Source organism: Lolium rigidum, chromosome 5 (assembly GCF_022539505.1).
Source record: "Lolium rigidum isolate FL_2022 chromosome 5, APGP_CSIRO_Lrig_0.1, whole genome shotgun sequence".
In the NCBI taxonomy this organism is placed as follows: domain Eukaryota; kingdom Viridiplantae; phylum Streptophyta; class Magnoliopsida; order Poales; family Poaceae; genus Lolium; species Lolium rigidum.
Window position 1 is genome coordinate 51364324 of NC_061512.1, and position 16272 is coordinate 51380595.

Genomic DNA, 16272 nt, shown 5'->3' on the forward strand with positions numbered 1-16272 from the left:
AATTGTTCTTTACTGTTCTTCGCAAACAATCATCATCTTCCACACAATACGTTTAATCCTTTGTTTACAGCAAGCTGGTGAGATTGACAACCTCACTGTTACGTTGGGGCAAAGTTCTGTGATTGTGTTATGCAGGTTCCACGTTGGGCGCCGGAATCCCTGGTGTTGCGCCGCACTACAATCCGCCACCATCAACCTTCAACGTGCTTCTTGACTCCTACTGGTTCGATAAACCTTGGTTTCTTACTGAGGGAAAACTTGCTGCTGTGCGCAGCACACCTTCCTCTTGGGGTTCCCAACGGACGTGTCATCTACACGCATCACACCCTGCCGGAGAGGGGAATCATCACCTGGAGGACTCTACATCACCATGATCGCCTCCGGACTGATGTGTGAGTAGTTCATCCTTGGACTATGGGTCCATAGCAGTAGCTAGATGGTTGTCTTCTCCTCGTTGTGCTATCATGTTAGATCTTGTGAGCTGCCTATCATTATCAAGATCGTCTATTTGTAATGCTACATGTTGTGTTTGTTGGGATCCGATGAATATGGAATACTATGTCAAGTTGATTATTGATCTATCATATATGTGTTGTTTATGATCTTGCATGCTCTCCGTTGCTAGTAGAGGCTCGGCCAAGTTGATACTTGTGACTCCAAGAGGGAGTATTTATGCTCGATAGTGGGTTCATGCCTCCATTGAATGCGGGACGATGACGAGAAAGTTCTAAGGTTGTGGATGTGCTGTTGCCACTAGGGATAAACCATCGATGCTTTGTCTAAGGATATTTGTGTTGATTACATTACGCACCATACTTAATGCAATTGTGTGTTGTTTGCAACTTAATACTGGAAGGGGTGCGGATGCTAACCCGAAGGTGGACTTTTTAGGCATAGATGCATGCTGGATAGCGGTCTATGTACTTTGTCGTAATGCCCTAAGTAAATTTCATAGTAGTCATCATGATATGTATGTGCATTGTTATGCCCTCTCTATTTGTCAATTGCCCAACTGTAATTTGTTCACCCAACATGCTATTTCTTATTGGAGAGACACCACTAGTGAACTGTGGATCCCGGTCCATTCTTTTACATCCGAAATACAATCTACGCAAACTCTGTTCTCTGTTGTTCTTCGCAAACAAACATCATTTTTCACACCATACATTTAATCCTTTGTTTACAGCAAGCCGGTGAGATTGACAACCTCACTGTTACGTTGGGGCAAATTATTTTGATTGTGTTGTGCAGGTTCCACGTTGGCGCCGGAATCCCTGGTGTTGCACCGCACTACACTCCTCCGCCAACAACCTTCACGTGGCCTTCATCTCCTACTGGTTCGATAAACCTTGGTTTCATACTGAGAGAAACTTGCTGCTGTACGCATCACACCTTCCACTTGGGGTTCCCAACGGGCATGTGCTTTACGCGTCATCAATGAGTGGGTAGTGTCGGTTGTGTACTACTGGCAACAACATTCTGTAGGAAAGGTAAGATTCAACTTGTTACTATGCCGATTTTAGAGAAGTGTGTGGAGTTGTGCAGGAATTTGAGAATGTAGTAGAAAAGTGAGCAGAAATTCAAATGTTTTTTTTTTCACATTTAGGTGCATTGAAAAGGCATTGAACTCAAAAAATGTATGCTTTTGTAGAAGAAGAAACATGGCACTGATGAATTAGTGGCAACAACAACATGTGAGCTTGAAGAAGTTGTGGTGAAGAGTGAATGCAGATAAAGGAGCTTTTGTTAGGCAACTTGGAGAACAAAATCTGTTGCTAAGAAAGAAGAATGCAATACTGAAGGAAGTTATTTTGTGGATAAAGTATGAGAGCAAGAAGATGATAAATATGCACAATGCATATATGAAGGGTAGGGACATTTTTTTTGCTTTCTTTGTAGTTTTTCTAGGATGCATTTTGTATACATTCTGTGCTCTTTTTGATAGAGGCTTTGTTTGTTATGTGCAATGTCCGTCTGAAATCAATGTAAAGTTGTCACTCATTTTAATAAAATTGTGAGCTCAATGTGCATATTCTCTATCGACAACAATGCATACAACAATGTGGATAACTATGCACTTCCCAATGTGGAGAATATACTTTTTCCCTTTTCTTGATTCCACTAATTAGCATGGCAGAGTGTCAATTCACGAAAAGTGACCACACAACAGTGCCTTATGCATCACACTGTTTAGCTTGTGTGCATGGTACCTTGTCTTCTATTTGCCTCAACAAGCATAAATATGGCCAGTGCTTTGCTCCGAAGCACACACTATAGTAGCATAGATGGAAGGTCTTGCATGGAGTGTAAAGAGGAGGAGGAGCACTGGTTCCAGGAGTGTCTCTGGTTCAAGAGAGATCTCTGCTGACAAGGAGCCGCTAGTGTATCATAGGAGACGTGTGCATGAGAGGGAAGAAGCATCTACTAGCAGTGGCGGATCTTCAATAAAAATCTTGGGCAGACCAAGCTAAAGCACAACCCACAAAATTGCTATTCTTAACCATATAATACTTCAGTAGGCAACTGGCATTAGACAATACTCAATACTTTTAGTTAAGTAGATCATACACACTTCACCTTCGGCCTCCTAAACAGGTAGGTACAAGAAATGGAAATGTACATGCAACGAAAGGAGTAGGGGTATGGACCGCACAACCTAACAGGTGGCGTCCCTTGGCTCATATTGATCTCAACTATAGATATGACATGTAGATATGAAAGTTAATACATATGCACAACCTAAACTTTATTGCAAAACCATTCATATATGTACACATCTGCACAAACGTCATAGAAGACATAGAAGACTGTCGATGGACTGGGTCGCGAAATCGCCGCACCTAGGTCTCTGGCAGCCTGCTCCCATTGCCTGGGGCTTGGCATGGGTTGGCGCCTGGGGGCCCTCGCTTCGTCGCTACTTGCGGCTGGACGTTCACTACTTGCTAGATCGAGTCTCTCCGGAAGTCCAGACCTTTGCCGCACAGTCGATGGATCCATGGATGCACGACTGGTAGGAACAACCAAGCGACAAAGTGAAACAAGAACATCCAAACAAATGAACTTCCTCTCACGTGAACTAAGTTGGGTGTGTGGTCTTTACCCATGCTCCATTGGTATAAATTTTATTTTGCTCCTGGGCAGGGCGGGCCATGGCCCAGTTTCCCCCCGAGAAGCTCTGCTAGTGTCTACTAGGATGATGGAGAGGGGGGCAATTCTGGGCTTGCAGCAGCTAGGTGAAGCATCTATGCACACACAAGTAATGGCACCGCCAACACCAATACCTTTTCTAAGAAACAATAGGTTTGTGAGGCACCATTCAAGGGAGGGAGGAGTCATTGTGTTGCGTCCCTACATTGTGCCACAAAATCTTGAGAAAAAGGTGACAGCTGGAGTCAGCTTGTGAAGGATCAAGAAAGGCAGGAAGGGCAATGCCCAAGAGGGTCAAGGAGGCATTCAATGGTAAGGCCAAGATATATCTTTGAACAGTGTGTTTGGCATGTGTTTCTATCAGTGAGACAATATCAACATCATTCTCAATGCAAACCAGATCATCGATCATTGAAATCTTCTTGAGGCTTACACCAATTAACATGCATCTTTGCATTCACACCCTAGTCATGTTGGAAAATCTTGTATCCAGAGAATCGACCAAGTGTCCACATGGCAACTATAAAAAGATCAGTACTCCCATCAATGTACAACAACTCCTCATGCAATCCAGAAAAGAAATCATTATGGAAAATCTAACATGTTAGTCTATCAGGGTTTCCACCTTCAAAAGGCAGCTATATGGAACAAATTAGAAAATGTACAAACATATTGCAACACAAAAATAACACATTTGCTTCACCAAAATTACAATCAAACGTGACAGTGAAATATGCCAGCTAGTAAAATTCCCTAACTTGATCACTAACTCAAGTAACTGCACTAAAACAACTACTACATGATAACAACTCGAACCATTCATAATGCATGAATTATCATTGCCGGAGATGGATGAAAAATGACACCTTTTTTGAATCTAGCCATTGTCAAAATTTAGTTAAACATCAAAAGTAAAAATTCATGCATGATTTCTTCGCTGACCTAAAATACTTGATGAACATCAACTACAACAACATCTAAACCATGGCCCCATGAAATTACACGCAAGATTGAATCACATCTTCGTCACCCAAGTCCAGAAGGCCTGGATGCAGCCACAATAAACAGAACATCAAAACCAAATGGAATTAAGGGAAACCTATCTCCGGTTCTAGCACTGCATCAAAGTTCATCATTGGTATAATCATGGCGACCGTGAATCCTAGCTAATCAGTATAGAAAATAATCGTTCGGACGAGAAAGAAAGAAAAATATTGCCGTGCCGAGAAGAAAATTTCACTATAGTATGGGGCTCCATCTTCTAGGTGCGTAAGTATGGCTCGTCAGCCATGATCGCCTCCAAATCATCGATGCAGATCAACCGAGGTGAGGCCCAGATGGAGGTGAGAGATGACGAGTATGGCAGGCACATGCGAAACGGCGTGGAGAACATGTGAGTCCAAGGCAAACTGATCACGTGCTATGCGTTAATTACGACGATAGGAGGGGCAGTTCTGTACATTGCCAGCAACTTGTCTATGCGCGACGAAATAGTAAGATTTCTATTAGAGGTCGTTTGGTATCCATCATTTGAGTCTGGAATCCTGGAATTCATTTAAAATTCCATAGGTGGGCTGTTTGGTTGCCACAGAATTGGGCCATCATTTCATTTGGGAAATCCAGCAAAATGATGCCATGTGTAATCACAATTCCGAGCTGAAACCTGTCATTCACAATTCTCGTGGCAACCAAACAAATTCAATATTGAATTCTACCTGTCATTTACAATTCCTGTGGCAACCAAACAAGTGTCCATTTCTGGAATTACAATGTAAATGAAATGAATACATGTATTCATTTCAAAATGCTACAAATGAAATGAAAACCTGGCTTCCAAACGACTTCTTAGTTCTGAGGGGTTTTCTGTGAATCATTAAATCCTACGTGGCTATTTTCGGACTCTTTTGTATGAAATTTGCAAAGCCATGATAAGTTTTTGTACATCCGACCTCCTTTTTCAAATTCGTGTACTAAATTGCTCCTATCATGCAAGTTCACCTATCCGGGTGCTAATACCTCAAATTTAAATATATAAAAAATCATATTTACAACTTTTTTCAAATACTCTGAAAACTCTAGACATATTAAAATTTGGAGATTATCCATATTTTTTTGTGTGGTAGATCATATGCTAGATATAAATTTTTGTCACATTTTTTCTAAATATGATATATATTTTTTGATTGTTTCAAAAAAAGAATAATTGGAGCTCGGGAGCCAGAAATCTTCACTCTCCCCAGCATGGAATCAATCTCGTTCCCAATTTGGATGTGGCAAAATATCAATTTCCCTCCATGTCTACACTGCTCATATAACTCCAGCAGTGTGAAGCACTTTTTATTCTTTGAAATTGGCACTGTCAAGCACACTTTCCAACAAAAAAGAGGAGCACATTCCACAACCAATAAGATCAAACCCCTAGCAATAATAATACCATGTGAGGCAGGCTATAGTTTTATCGTGTAGAGGAGTAGTTAGCCAAGCCAAGTAACCTTCCAAGAAGGAAGGTAGAGAACAACAATCACCAACTAACTACTCATCGTCGTGCATTCGGGCCATCCAGAGCTTGCTCGAGCCAACCACACCACGACCCGATCTGACTCCTCCCCTGTTCATCCCCCAAAATCAAATCCCCTCACCCTAATCCCCCAATCCCGAGCTCGCTCGCTCGCACACCACCAAGATCAATCAAACCCTCGCGCGGACACTCGCTCGCGCCGGCGCGCGCGCCACCGGAATCGGCGGCCCGGGAAACCCTCGAGGAGCTGGGATCGATCGCCTGGCGGGATTCTTGCTGGCCTTCCCGCGCGCGCCAATGCCGGATCCGGCCGGCCCGGCGGCCGCGTCCTCTATCTCCTGCCCCGCGCTGCCGCCGTCATGGCGCCTCTGAATCCCGCGGGCCGCCGCGGGCCCCGCCGATGCTCGTTGGGATCCCGGCCCAGGAGCGAGCAGGAGCCGCCGCGTCCGGCGGCGAGCGAGGATGCAGATCCGGCTCTCGCCGAGCATGAGGAGCATCACCATCTCCAGTAGCAATGGGCTGCTAGACTTGATGAAGCTCAAGACCGCAGCGCGACACTTCTCCTACCGCACCGTCTTCCACACCGTCCTCATCCTCGCATTCCTCCTCCCCTTCGTATTCATACTCACCGCTGTAATGACCCTAGAGGGCTTCAACAAGTGCTCCTCGCTAGGTACGTGCGCGCTTTGTCCCCGTCTCCAACAGATGATGCACTGGCTTAGTAGTTGCTTTGGAGTTTAGGCAACAACATAGAGTTTAGATGCGCAATGTGCCTGTGGGGTGTGACTTTTCTGCTTTAGTCCATGTGGTGAATAACTTATATGGTTTTAACTTAAATCTACATTATGAATGAATTGCGTGAGTTGATGTTATTAGAGTCTAGTAAGACTGTTTATGTGGCTGCTTACATGCTTAGTAGACCAATTAACTAGTTAGTTTGATTGACCTGTGGTAACTGCCGCTGGTCTCTTACATACTAGTAGTATGTAACTAGACAATGGGATGCTTATGCTTATGTGGAAGTTCAAGACTGCTTGAGAATGTGTATGGTGGTCACTGTTGATACTAACGATCTCTTGATTGTTCAGTGAGGAATTAGTTGCATGTTTGTTCACAGAATTAGTAGTTATATGCAATGCCCCCAGGTTTCTATGTTAAAAGTATCGATTTCGTGCACTGGTATTTGGATTTAGACACTGCTACATACAGCCGTGGTTAGCTAACCAGAACACTGAAATGATATGCCCAGAGGAACGCTACCGCCATTTCTGACCAACCAGGACTTAGCTCTAAATGTTATGTGCCTAGAAAATGGATCAGCTATAAATGTGGACTTACTATCTTAAGATACTGCCACATGATATATTTGAAGGCACGTTAACTGCAAGTGATATTGTTGTTGTGTTGGGAGTTTTAGACCGATGCAATATGGATCTTATCATGGGAGGTGCCTGTCTTTCGGGTTTCTACATTTCCGAGTCTTAAATTCAGTTGTTGAACACTTGCATTTGTCACCACCCCTATTTCTTTTTAGCCTGTCCCATTTTAGTCTTTCTTATGTTCACTATTGTTCAATTCCACTTCACTATTATGCCTCAACGGTTATTTTATTATATGTACTTATTATATCCTCCTCACCTGTCTGACTTCTTGAACATGTTTTTTTTTGTTCAATGCTTAAATTTAGTTGAGATTTAATTATTTCACTGACTATTATTATTTATCAGATTGTCTTGGCAGACGATTAGGTCCACGGCTTCTTGGTAGGGGTGATGATGGCTCCATGGTACTAATATGCACTTTGCACTTTTCTTTAATTCTTTTGATGATTTATTTAGTTCTTACTTGGCCGCTGCGCTCTAATGTGCAGAGGCTTGTAAAGGATTTGTATAAGATGCTTGATGAAATAAACTCTGAGGATGTTCCTGTTGATCTAAAAGTGGCAGAATCTTTTGATGATTTCATCTGGGATACAAAGAATAATGATTATGATTTGAAGTCATTTGCTATGAGGCTGAAGGCTACGGTATGCATTGATGCTAGTGTCCTGCCTTTTTTGAAGCACATGGTTTATTTCTTCAGTTGATTACTTTGGCGATATAATTTGTGCTTGGTCTACATTTCCTTCGGATTTCTACCATAGAGCCTGTGTCTATTCAATAACAAGTTGCTTATGTTGGCACTAAAACTTGTACTTACATAAGTGTGGTGTTGGCCTGTTGGATGCTGGTGGGCAAGCCAGCCAGCTTGTCATGAAATACGAATGCTATTTTTTGTTGCTACTTTTTTAAGTTTATTGTTCAGTTAATAACTTTCATCACATTATATTGTTCAGTACACTTTATGAAACTAAGTAGCTCAACGCATTTGTTGCTTATAAATGTTGTATAGTGATTACTTAAGCTCCTAAATTTGCAAAACAAATGTAGAAAGCTCATGCAGTTAGTGATCACTAACATAAAGTCTATCAGCTATCTGTCATCAATGCACCTTTTTCATCTGCTCTTATTTGTTCAGCAAGTTGCAAATCCTGTACTCATTGTTTACACAACGACATGCAGATGGAGACCATGGATAAGGAATTGAGATCATCCAGATTGTCAGAGCAGCTAAACAAACACTATGCAGCAATTGCTATTCCTAAAGGCCTTTACTGCCTTTCATTGCGTCTAACTGATGTATACTCCTCAAATGCCCTTGCGAGGAAACAATTACCACCCCCTGAGTTGGTCCCTCGACTTTCCGACAACTCCTACTTCCACTTTGTTTTAGCATCAGATAACATCCTTGCGGCCTCGGTTGTGGTCAGATCAGCAGTTACATCAGCATTGAAGCCTGAGAGGATAGTCTTTCATGTCATTACTGATAAAAAGACATATCCTGCCATGCATTCATGGTTTGCGTTGAATCCTCTTCATCCTGCCATTATTGAGGTGAAGGGCGTTCACCAATTCGAATGGTTAACAAAAGAAAATGGGCCAGTTCTTGAAGCTATAGAAACTCAGCACATTGCCAGAAGCCGTTATCATGGAAATCACCTTGCAAGAACCAGTGCAGGTGATAGCCCAAGAGTTTTTGCAGCCAAGCTACAGGCAGGAAGTCCAACATATACTTCCGTGCTCAATCATATTCGTATATACTTGCCTGAGGTATAAGAACTTTCTTCTGACTATCTTATGAACAAGTTAATGCATACATGTGATACTAGGATGAGGTGAAGCATTGACAACTGCAAATATTAGTTTTCCTTGTTATAAGATTGGACGCTTGTGAAGCTATTTTTTAGTGGATTTTTTTTGGGTTCAAGGGGTAACTTCTGCACAAGTGTATAGCAATTGCTCTAAAAAAGAAAAGTGTATAGCAATTGGAAATGCTCCAGCTAGTTTGACTTCTCATTCTCTTTGCAATTTTGTTTAGCTAGAGGAGATTCTCACAGTAGTGCAGGACTGCACACGTGTTCTAACTGTAGACATATTTTTAGTGCTTTTTGTTGAAATATCCAGTCACATAATAACATTTCAATTTGTCAAAGCAGTTATTCCCAAGCCTCAACAAGGTTGTATTTCTTGATGATGATGTTGTTGTCCAACATGACCTGTCATCACTCTGGGATATCGATCTAACTGGGAAGGTAAATGGAGCTGTTGAGACCTGCAGAGGTGGAGATAGTTGGGTGATGTCTAAAAGGTTCAGGAATTACTTTAACTTCTCTCATCCCCTCATTGCCACCAACTTCGATCCTTTGGAGTGTGCGTGGGCTTATGGCATGAATATTTTTGACCTTGCTGCCTGGAGGAAGACAACCATTAAAGATAAATACCACCATTGGGTCAAGGAGGTAAAACATATATATCACTTCCCATTTTAATATGCACACCTACCGTTATTTATATATTTCCTCCGTCCATAAAAGGATGTCTTACATTTGTCTAAATTTGGATATATCTATACACTAGTAAGTGTATATGCACTTCTTTTTTTTCCATTTCATGTTAACAGGTTAATTGGCAACTATTTGAAGTTGAACATGCCCCTTACTAGATCAGAATCGCCTGTTTTCTTGCGCGAAGTTTCTAAATTGCATCAACTTAAATTATGCATAGCACTGACATCTAAACTACTTGAGCATTTTGTCTTCGTCGCTCGAAAGCGCACATATATCTAGTTGTACCGAGTAATGCTGAATTCCACTTCATCTGCCTTATTTTCTGCTTCACACGATAGCCTATACTTTGCTTGATCCATATTTAAACAGTTATAAATTCATGTTGGGGTGCTCCAGTCTTACTCATTATGTGCATTCTGCCTGCAGAATCTGAAATCGAACTTCACGCTTTGGAGGCTTGGAACTTTGCCACCTGGCCTTATAGCATTTAAGGGACATGTTCATCCGATCGATTCATCTTGGCATCTTTTAGGTTTGGGGTATCAAGAGAAGACAGATATCTCCAGTGTTCGGAAAGCAGCAGTTATACATTACAATGGGCAAAGCAAACCATGGCTGGACATTGGTTTTAAACATCTCCAGCCATTTTGGACGAAACATGTGAATTATTCGAATGAGTTTGTAAGGAATTGTCATATAATGGAACCTCAGTTGTAGATTGGCGAGACAAAAGATTCAACAAATAAAGGCGTAAATTAAGTGGAATTAAATTTGTTATTTTGGAGACCGGCATCGAAGGGAATCCAGGGAATGATGATTGAACAGTAACCTCAGAATTGGTTACATGTGCCGATGCAGCATACTCGATGAACAGAGAAAAGAGTGTTTTGTTCCCATTTACACTAGGACCCCTTTCGTTTTGTTTATTCCATTTGTATCATAGCTCATGAAATTACACTATTGTTTAGGAAGGTTCTTTGTACTTGATGGAGTATTATAAATTGCCTTATTTGGCAGAGTTGATGTTAGGCACATCACTATTGTAATTGTTGGAGAGGGAGTATACAGTTTACCATGTGAAGAGGGTCAGATTTTGATTTTACGAAAACAAGCCATGTACATTGTGCTCCCACTGTTTCTGATATAGTATTTTTGGTGATTATCTCAAATGAAATACTTTATTCCTTCCATATAACCTTGGTTCTGACCTATCCTGAATTTCTCTGGTTATTGCGTGTGTTTGCATGTATTGATCATTTGACTATATTGTTTAGTGTTCACACTAGAAGTGGTGGCTTTGATGTTTACTGGTTAGTGAGTAGATCAGTAACAGTTTATAAGTTGATGCCCTTTCTTTTTAGACAGTTTATTTATTACTCTGTATTTCTATGTGATGCATGTTTTCAAATTTTTATTAGTAGGAAATGGAAACATTTACTTGGTGCAGACCTGAACGTTGCACATTAAATCATCAAATTATAATGTAATCTCTTTTTACAATTTTTGATAAATATCATTAGAAAGTTGAAGAAAATTAGGAAGGAACTATGATTAACAATTAAGGAATTGTGATCATCAACAAAGTAACTCTATTGTGGAAGAAAAAACAATGATGGCCCAATTGGGGCAGAACATCAACACAAAGCATTATATTTTTCGTATAGTTGAGAAGAGCTATTTTGTCATAGCTGAAAACCTCACATGGTATCCTATCTAACAAGTAAAAACTACGGCTGATCATTGCTGGCAAGCATCGGCCTCAAAATCTGGGAAGACAACGAAGGCAATGGAGAGCGGAGCGACATAGATCGGCGAGCTGACTGAAACTTGCACCGGGTACAGCGGAGGGATATCACCATCTTCAGTGAGCTCCAGAGGAGCTCCATTAAGCAGCATGGTGCGTGCAAGAGGGTTACCGTCCTGCGCCGTCAGGTGGTACTCTTCCCTCTTCTGCATCCCGTCGGAAGCTTTGCTCCCCACCCAGGAGACCGTCCTCTTAATGCCACGAACAAGGGAGCTGTCCCTCGTTATCCCCTGCCCTTGTGCGAGGCCGACATTAAGGTCGTTCCTGACCGAGACCATGGATCCCATGTTTCGGCTCAGATTGATCAAGAGTAGAGCGACACCGCCCTGAAAAGCAGAGATCAGTTTATATGATAGTGGTGTGATGCCAATAGCACTGTAGCAGTGAGCCAGTGAATACACAAAACTCTGCCATGTTTTATCAGGCCAACATCAAACTCATAGGGTGACTCATACCTTCTGCTTTCCGCAATGCGCATATGCGCGCAAGTATGAAGACCCACCCAAGTCTATGGAGAGAACTCCATTCCCCATTAGTCGATGCCAAAGCAAGGCACTGAACATATATCAAAGTTTAGTCTGAGGCGTATGCGAGCGGCAAAGCGCGTTTCTGGCAAGAACATACAGTACAGATACTTGCCTGTAGTAATCAGGGTTCGGCACAAAAGTGTCAGTGTCAAGAAGTCCATAGTTGCCTCCAATCAAGGTCTGTCTGCAGTAGACCTTGGTGTCATACTTTGCTGACTGACCAAGTTGATCAAGATACCTAGTTGAAACAGCAAATTTGAGGATGAGAAGATAAGAGAAGAATGATGACCAGGACAGCTATTTGTTCTTCTGACAAGTAATTACCAGAAGCTATTCAGGAACGTATTCGAGACGGTACGGCTGCCGCTGTTATACGCTCCGCCAGCTTCCCCAACCCACGGAGCCGACCATGGTCCATGCCGTTGTATCGTGAGCTGGAGATCTCTGAACGTGTCAGAAACCTTGTTTAAATACTGCGGATCCAAGATTCTATTGGCGACACGTGGATCATTACCTAATCAAGATTAAAGAAATTATCTTTAAGCCATCTTTGATATAGGATGGAGAACATAAATGAATGAAGGAGCAGTATTAAAAACTGAAAAAACACTCACCAGCACCAAGATTGTAAATATGATGAGTCATTCCTTGGAGAACATTTGGCCCAGAGACATCAAGAAGCTGAGCAAACCATTGTCTATCATAGAATCCTCCCGGGGCTAGCACCAATGGTTTCCAAGAGTTTCCATATAACTGATTGACGATGTTTTGAAGTTCAACCATGTCCTTTCCGTATTGTTCAGCTCCTACGCTTGCACCAATTCCACTTCCACTCAATTCATTACCTAGTAAATGAGCACAGGTACTTATATAAGCTTTACAGGTCACACGAATGAAATATGTTCCTTGTTTCGCGAGCAGCAAATATACTTTTGCGTTTGACTTTGACAATGTATTACCGAATTCCCATGAATCAATAGGATAGTTCATTGAAACAGTGTATTCCATGAACTCCTGAGCATTGCTTGAATTCCAGGCACCTCCCCATACACCTTTGCGTATCTGCTTTCGCCCTTGAAGTGCATTAAGACCAAAAGTAATAACTGCTCTGAAGGAGTTAACAAAAATGATTAGGGAATGCGCTTCATAAAGTAATACTATACTATTAAGATGTTTAAAAAGCCGATGGCTTTATCTATAAATCTGGGCCAATGGCCTCATGTTTAAAAACTATTAAGATGTTGGAAAAGAGACGATGGGGTATTCTTAATGCACTAGTACTTTTATCTCATAATAAGCTCTAATATGTGGCATGTTCACCAATCTGTGATATAAGAAAATATAGATGATAATATCTAATGATAACTGGTAAAGACAATCCTCACCCTGTATTGACAAATAGATCATTCATAGCATCCCATCTTTCCATGGTTATGCATCCTTGAGAAAATCCAAATAAACCACTTGAAGATTTTGTAAATGGTCTGCATGGAGATCCTAGATTTGGTGTGCCATATACTACTTGGTCTTGTAAGGAGCCACCGACTCTGATACGCAGTGGGCTAAATGCTACAAAACACACACACATAAGAGCAGATATAATCCATCAGGCAAGATGATGAAGTGCCATCAAGAATATAAACTAAACCATTATGAAAAATATAAAGTAAACACACATTTGAAGAAACTAGCTAAAATAAAAGCTTGGTAAGTGAAGATAGTTTAGGCTACATTTGAGCGGCAGATCGGTTTCACACTAGATGCTAGGTCTAGTGCCCATTCTTTAAACAACTCACAAGGAATTTTCAGTTGAGTGGCAGATCGGTTACATATTAGATGGTAGGTCTAGGACCCATTCCACCGTAAATGACTCACAAGGAATTTTAGACTTCTAAGTTTTGAAAAATAAACGAAGCTTCCACAGGGGAGTTTGCAATTGAAGAGTAGAATTATTTTCAATGGCAACTGTCAGAACACTCACCTTGGATGGCTTTAGCTAGCAAAGGATGAGTCAAGTCCTGGGAAATTCACAAAAGACTGAAATCAGTTATTTGCGGAAACATCAAATATCATGTGATTAATAAGTGTATTCTTGGGATTGGGGAGCTTACCATATTTAAGACAGAAGCCTTCCCCCATGGGCACTGATCATAGTTGCACTTCTCCGGAGGCCACCAATCAACGGTCGCGCAAATGAACTCATCGCTGGTTGCAGCAATCGTGTCGGAGCCCCTTACGATGACAGTTACATCGGAGTAATCTTCCGACAGGATCAGTGCAGGCATGCAAGCAATAAGAAGAAGAAACCATAGCCTCATGCTTTCACCACCTACAGATGGTGTTGCCCACCAAGTAGACAACTAGAAGGGTTCAGACTTATTATGCACTTGAAATACCACAATAAGTTGGTATGGAAATGTCCAAATTTCTACTCTATCAGCATATGTGAAAGTGACAGCCACAGGTTCATTTCCTTCTACATGTCTCCTTTTCCAAGTTTTAATAAGTCGAGTCATTATCAGCTTAGCTTTATTCATGTGAGCCAAAACACTTCGTCACTGTTTCAAACAGTGGCTTGCTCTTTGGTACTTTCAGTACCCAGAAATGTCTTCATCTTTTTTAGAGAAATGTCTTCATTTCAGCATAAGGTTTTTTTTGTTTTGTTTTTGAACTCATACATATTTCTTCAGAAAGAGAAACTTTATCAATTGGTGAGTAAAGTGAAACTGTGCAAATCCCCGAAATGCTCATGTGAAAATTTTCAACAAGATACCCCAAAAGTACTGAAGAAAGGGGACCTTTTCACATAGAAATGAGGAACATACATGTAGCTGTTCTGCAAAAATTTAAGATGATTCAAAAACACGGTTCATCTCAGAAATAAAACTGAACATAGTAAGTTCAGCACAACCCAAGCAAAATCCCAGCTGAATCTGAACCATGGACACGCTGTACTATAGTAGTCTCATGGAAAAAAAAGTACACCACCTCCCTTCCCAAATCCCAATACTCCGTACAAAAACACAAGCCAACCAGCTGTATCGAATCCTGGAGTAGTACACGCAAACCAGCGAAGCAACCAAAACCAGCCTAGGCAGCCGATTTGCGACTAAGTTGTACCAAAAAAAACCGCAAAATCCAAGAGAAATGGGCCATCAATTACCTGGACGGCTTGAACCTGGAATCTACAGTCAAGCCAAGCGCCCAAATCAAAGCCGGCTCGGAGAATCCCAAGCGAAGAAGCTCCACGAGCAGCTCTCTTGTCCGCTACCAATGCAGGGATAGCGAATCAATCAAACCCGGAGTCTCTCGCCGTCGCCGTTGCCGGGATGATTCAGAGACTGTGCAGAGTAGAGCGGAGCTTCTGCTCGGGTGGAGATGGAGAAAGAGAAAGGCTGAGTAGGAGGAAGAAGAGATTCTTGAAGGAAACTTTGGTGGTGGTTTGCTGCTCCTACTCCTCTTTAATCTCCCTTCCAAGCTACTCCCTTAGGGAAAGCGGTGTCTCTCCTAACCAAATAGCGGTGGCGCTGCTAAGGAATTGATTAGTTTAACAGTGATGCTTTGGCCTAAATCTGAAGACAACAGACTGTGTCGTCAGACTCCAGCTTCTCTCGGGAGTTGAAAATAAAGGACTGGTTCTTTCTTAGAGCGCGTGCTATTTTCCGTATTGATTTGATGATTTCCGCGAGTAATTAGATGGATCATGTGAGAGTGATGGGTATTTTGAACGCCCAAGCAGCCTTTTATTACCCGAAGAGAATTAGTACATCATAGATTTCGAATATTCGTTTTTTCGATATTCTGCAGTCTGTCTCTGTCGATGAAAAACAAGAGTATCTGTTTGTGACCGGAGTAGGCGGAGAAAATTATGCCCGTGAATCCAGAGTAGTCGATCTTTTTTGATTTGCATGTAGTAGAGAGGCCGGGAGAGTTGGTGAAGACTGAAGATACGTGTGTGAAGTTAGTATCGTTTCTCAGTGCCAGACATGTGGGCCCCGAGATCCATTAGCCAACATAATCGTTGGCGTTGACAGCGTAAGAAGGTGGCAACTTCTAAGTTTTGACGATGTTGCAAAAATTAGTTGGATGCTGTAGTCGATAAGTATATCAAAGAAAGAAAAATGCGCCATGAGTCCTGGCCATGATAATTAAGGGTGTGCTTGCATCAATGCAAGACAATGCGCGAGCACACGAAGAAAGTGATGTAAGGGAAGTTGTAATCCACAACTTGAAGAAAGAGCAAAGAATGGAGAAAGTCCAAGTCAGAAACCAACCAATCCAACTCACACATTTTCAATGCTGATTTAAACGGCCTCTATGCACTTTCCTGTATGCGCAACTTGTGTGGATATGGTTGGAACAAGCATAAACTGCTCACAACAATGGACCC

The 16272-nt window shown here is 41.8% G+C and overlaps 2 protein-coding genes across 3 annotated transcripts; one reads left to right on the plus strand and one right to left on the minus strand.

Annotated features, from left to right (window-relative positions):
- Positions 1 to 6068: 6068 nt before the first annotated feature.
- Positions 6069 to 10720, plus strand: LOC124654139 (probable galacturonosyltransferase 13). The gene is made up of 6 exons (XM_047193172.1): positions 6069 to 6338; positions 7393 to 7451; positions 7536 to 7691; positions 8227 to 8814; positions 9201 to 9503; positions 9978 to 10720. The coding sequence occupies exons 1-6, from the start codon at positions 6128 to 6130 to the stop codon at positions 10266 to 10268; spliced, it is 1608 nt and encodes a 535-aa protein (XP_047049128.1). The 5' UTR covers positions 6069 to 6127; the 3' UTR covers positions 10269 to 10720.
- Positions 10721 to 11143: 423 nt separating this feature from the next.
- On the minus strand, positions 11144 to 15518 carry LOC124652992 (heparanase-like protein 1). 2 transcript variants are annotated; one of them, XM_047192042.1, is made up of 10 exons: positions 15046 to 15518; positions 13994 to 14211; positions 13864 to 13900; positions 13268 to 13451; positions 12842 to 12990; positions 12497 to 12727; positions 12207 to 12396; positions 11995 to 12120; positions 11811 to 11910; positions 11144 to 11681 (listed from the first exon to the last, which is right to left on the minus strand). In XM_047192042.1, the coding sequence occupies exons 2-10, from the start codon at positions 14198 to 14200 to the stop codon at positions 11289 to 11291; spliced, it is 1617 nt and encodes a 538-aa protein (XP_047047998.1). In that variant the 5' UTR covers positions 14201 to 14211; positions 15046 to 15518; the 3' UTR covers positions 11144 to 11288. The 2 variants fall into 2 exon arrangements, with proteins under 2 accessions (XP_047047998.1, XP_047047997.1); XM_047192041.1 differs by having other exon boundaries at positions 13994 to 14242.
- Positions 15519 to 16272: the final 754 nt, after the last annotated feature.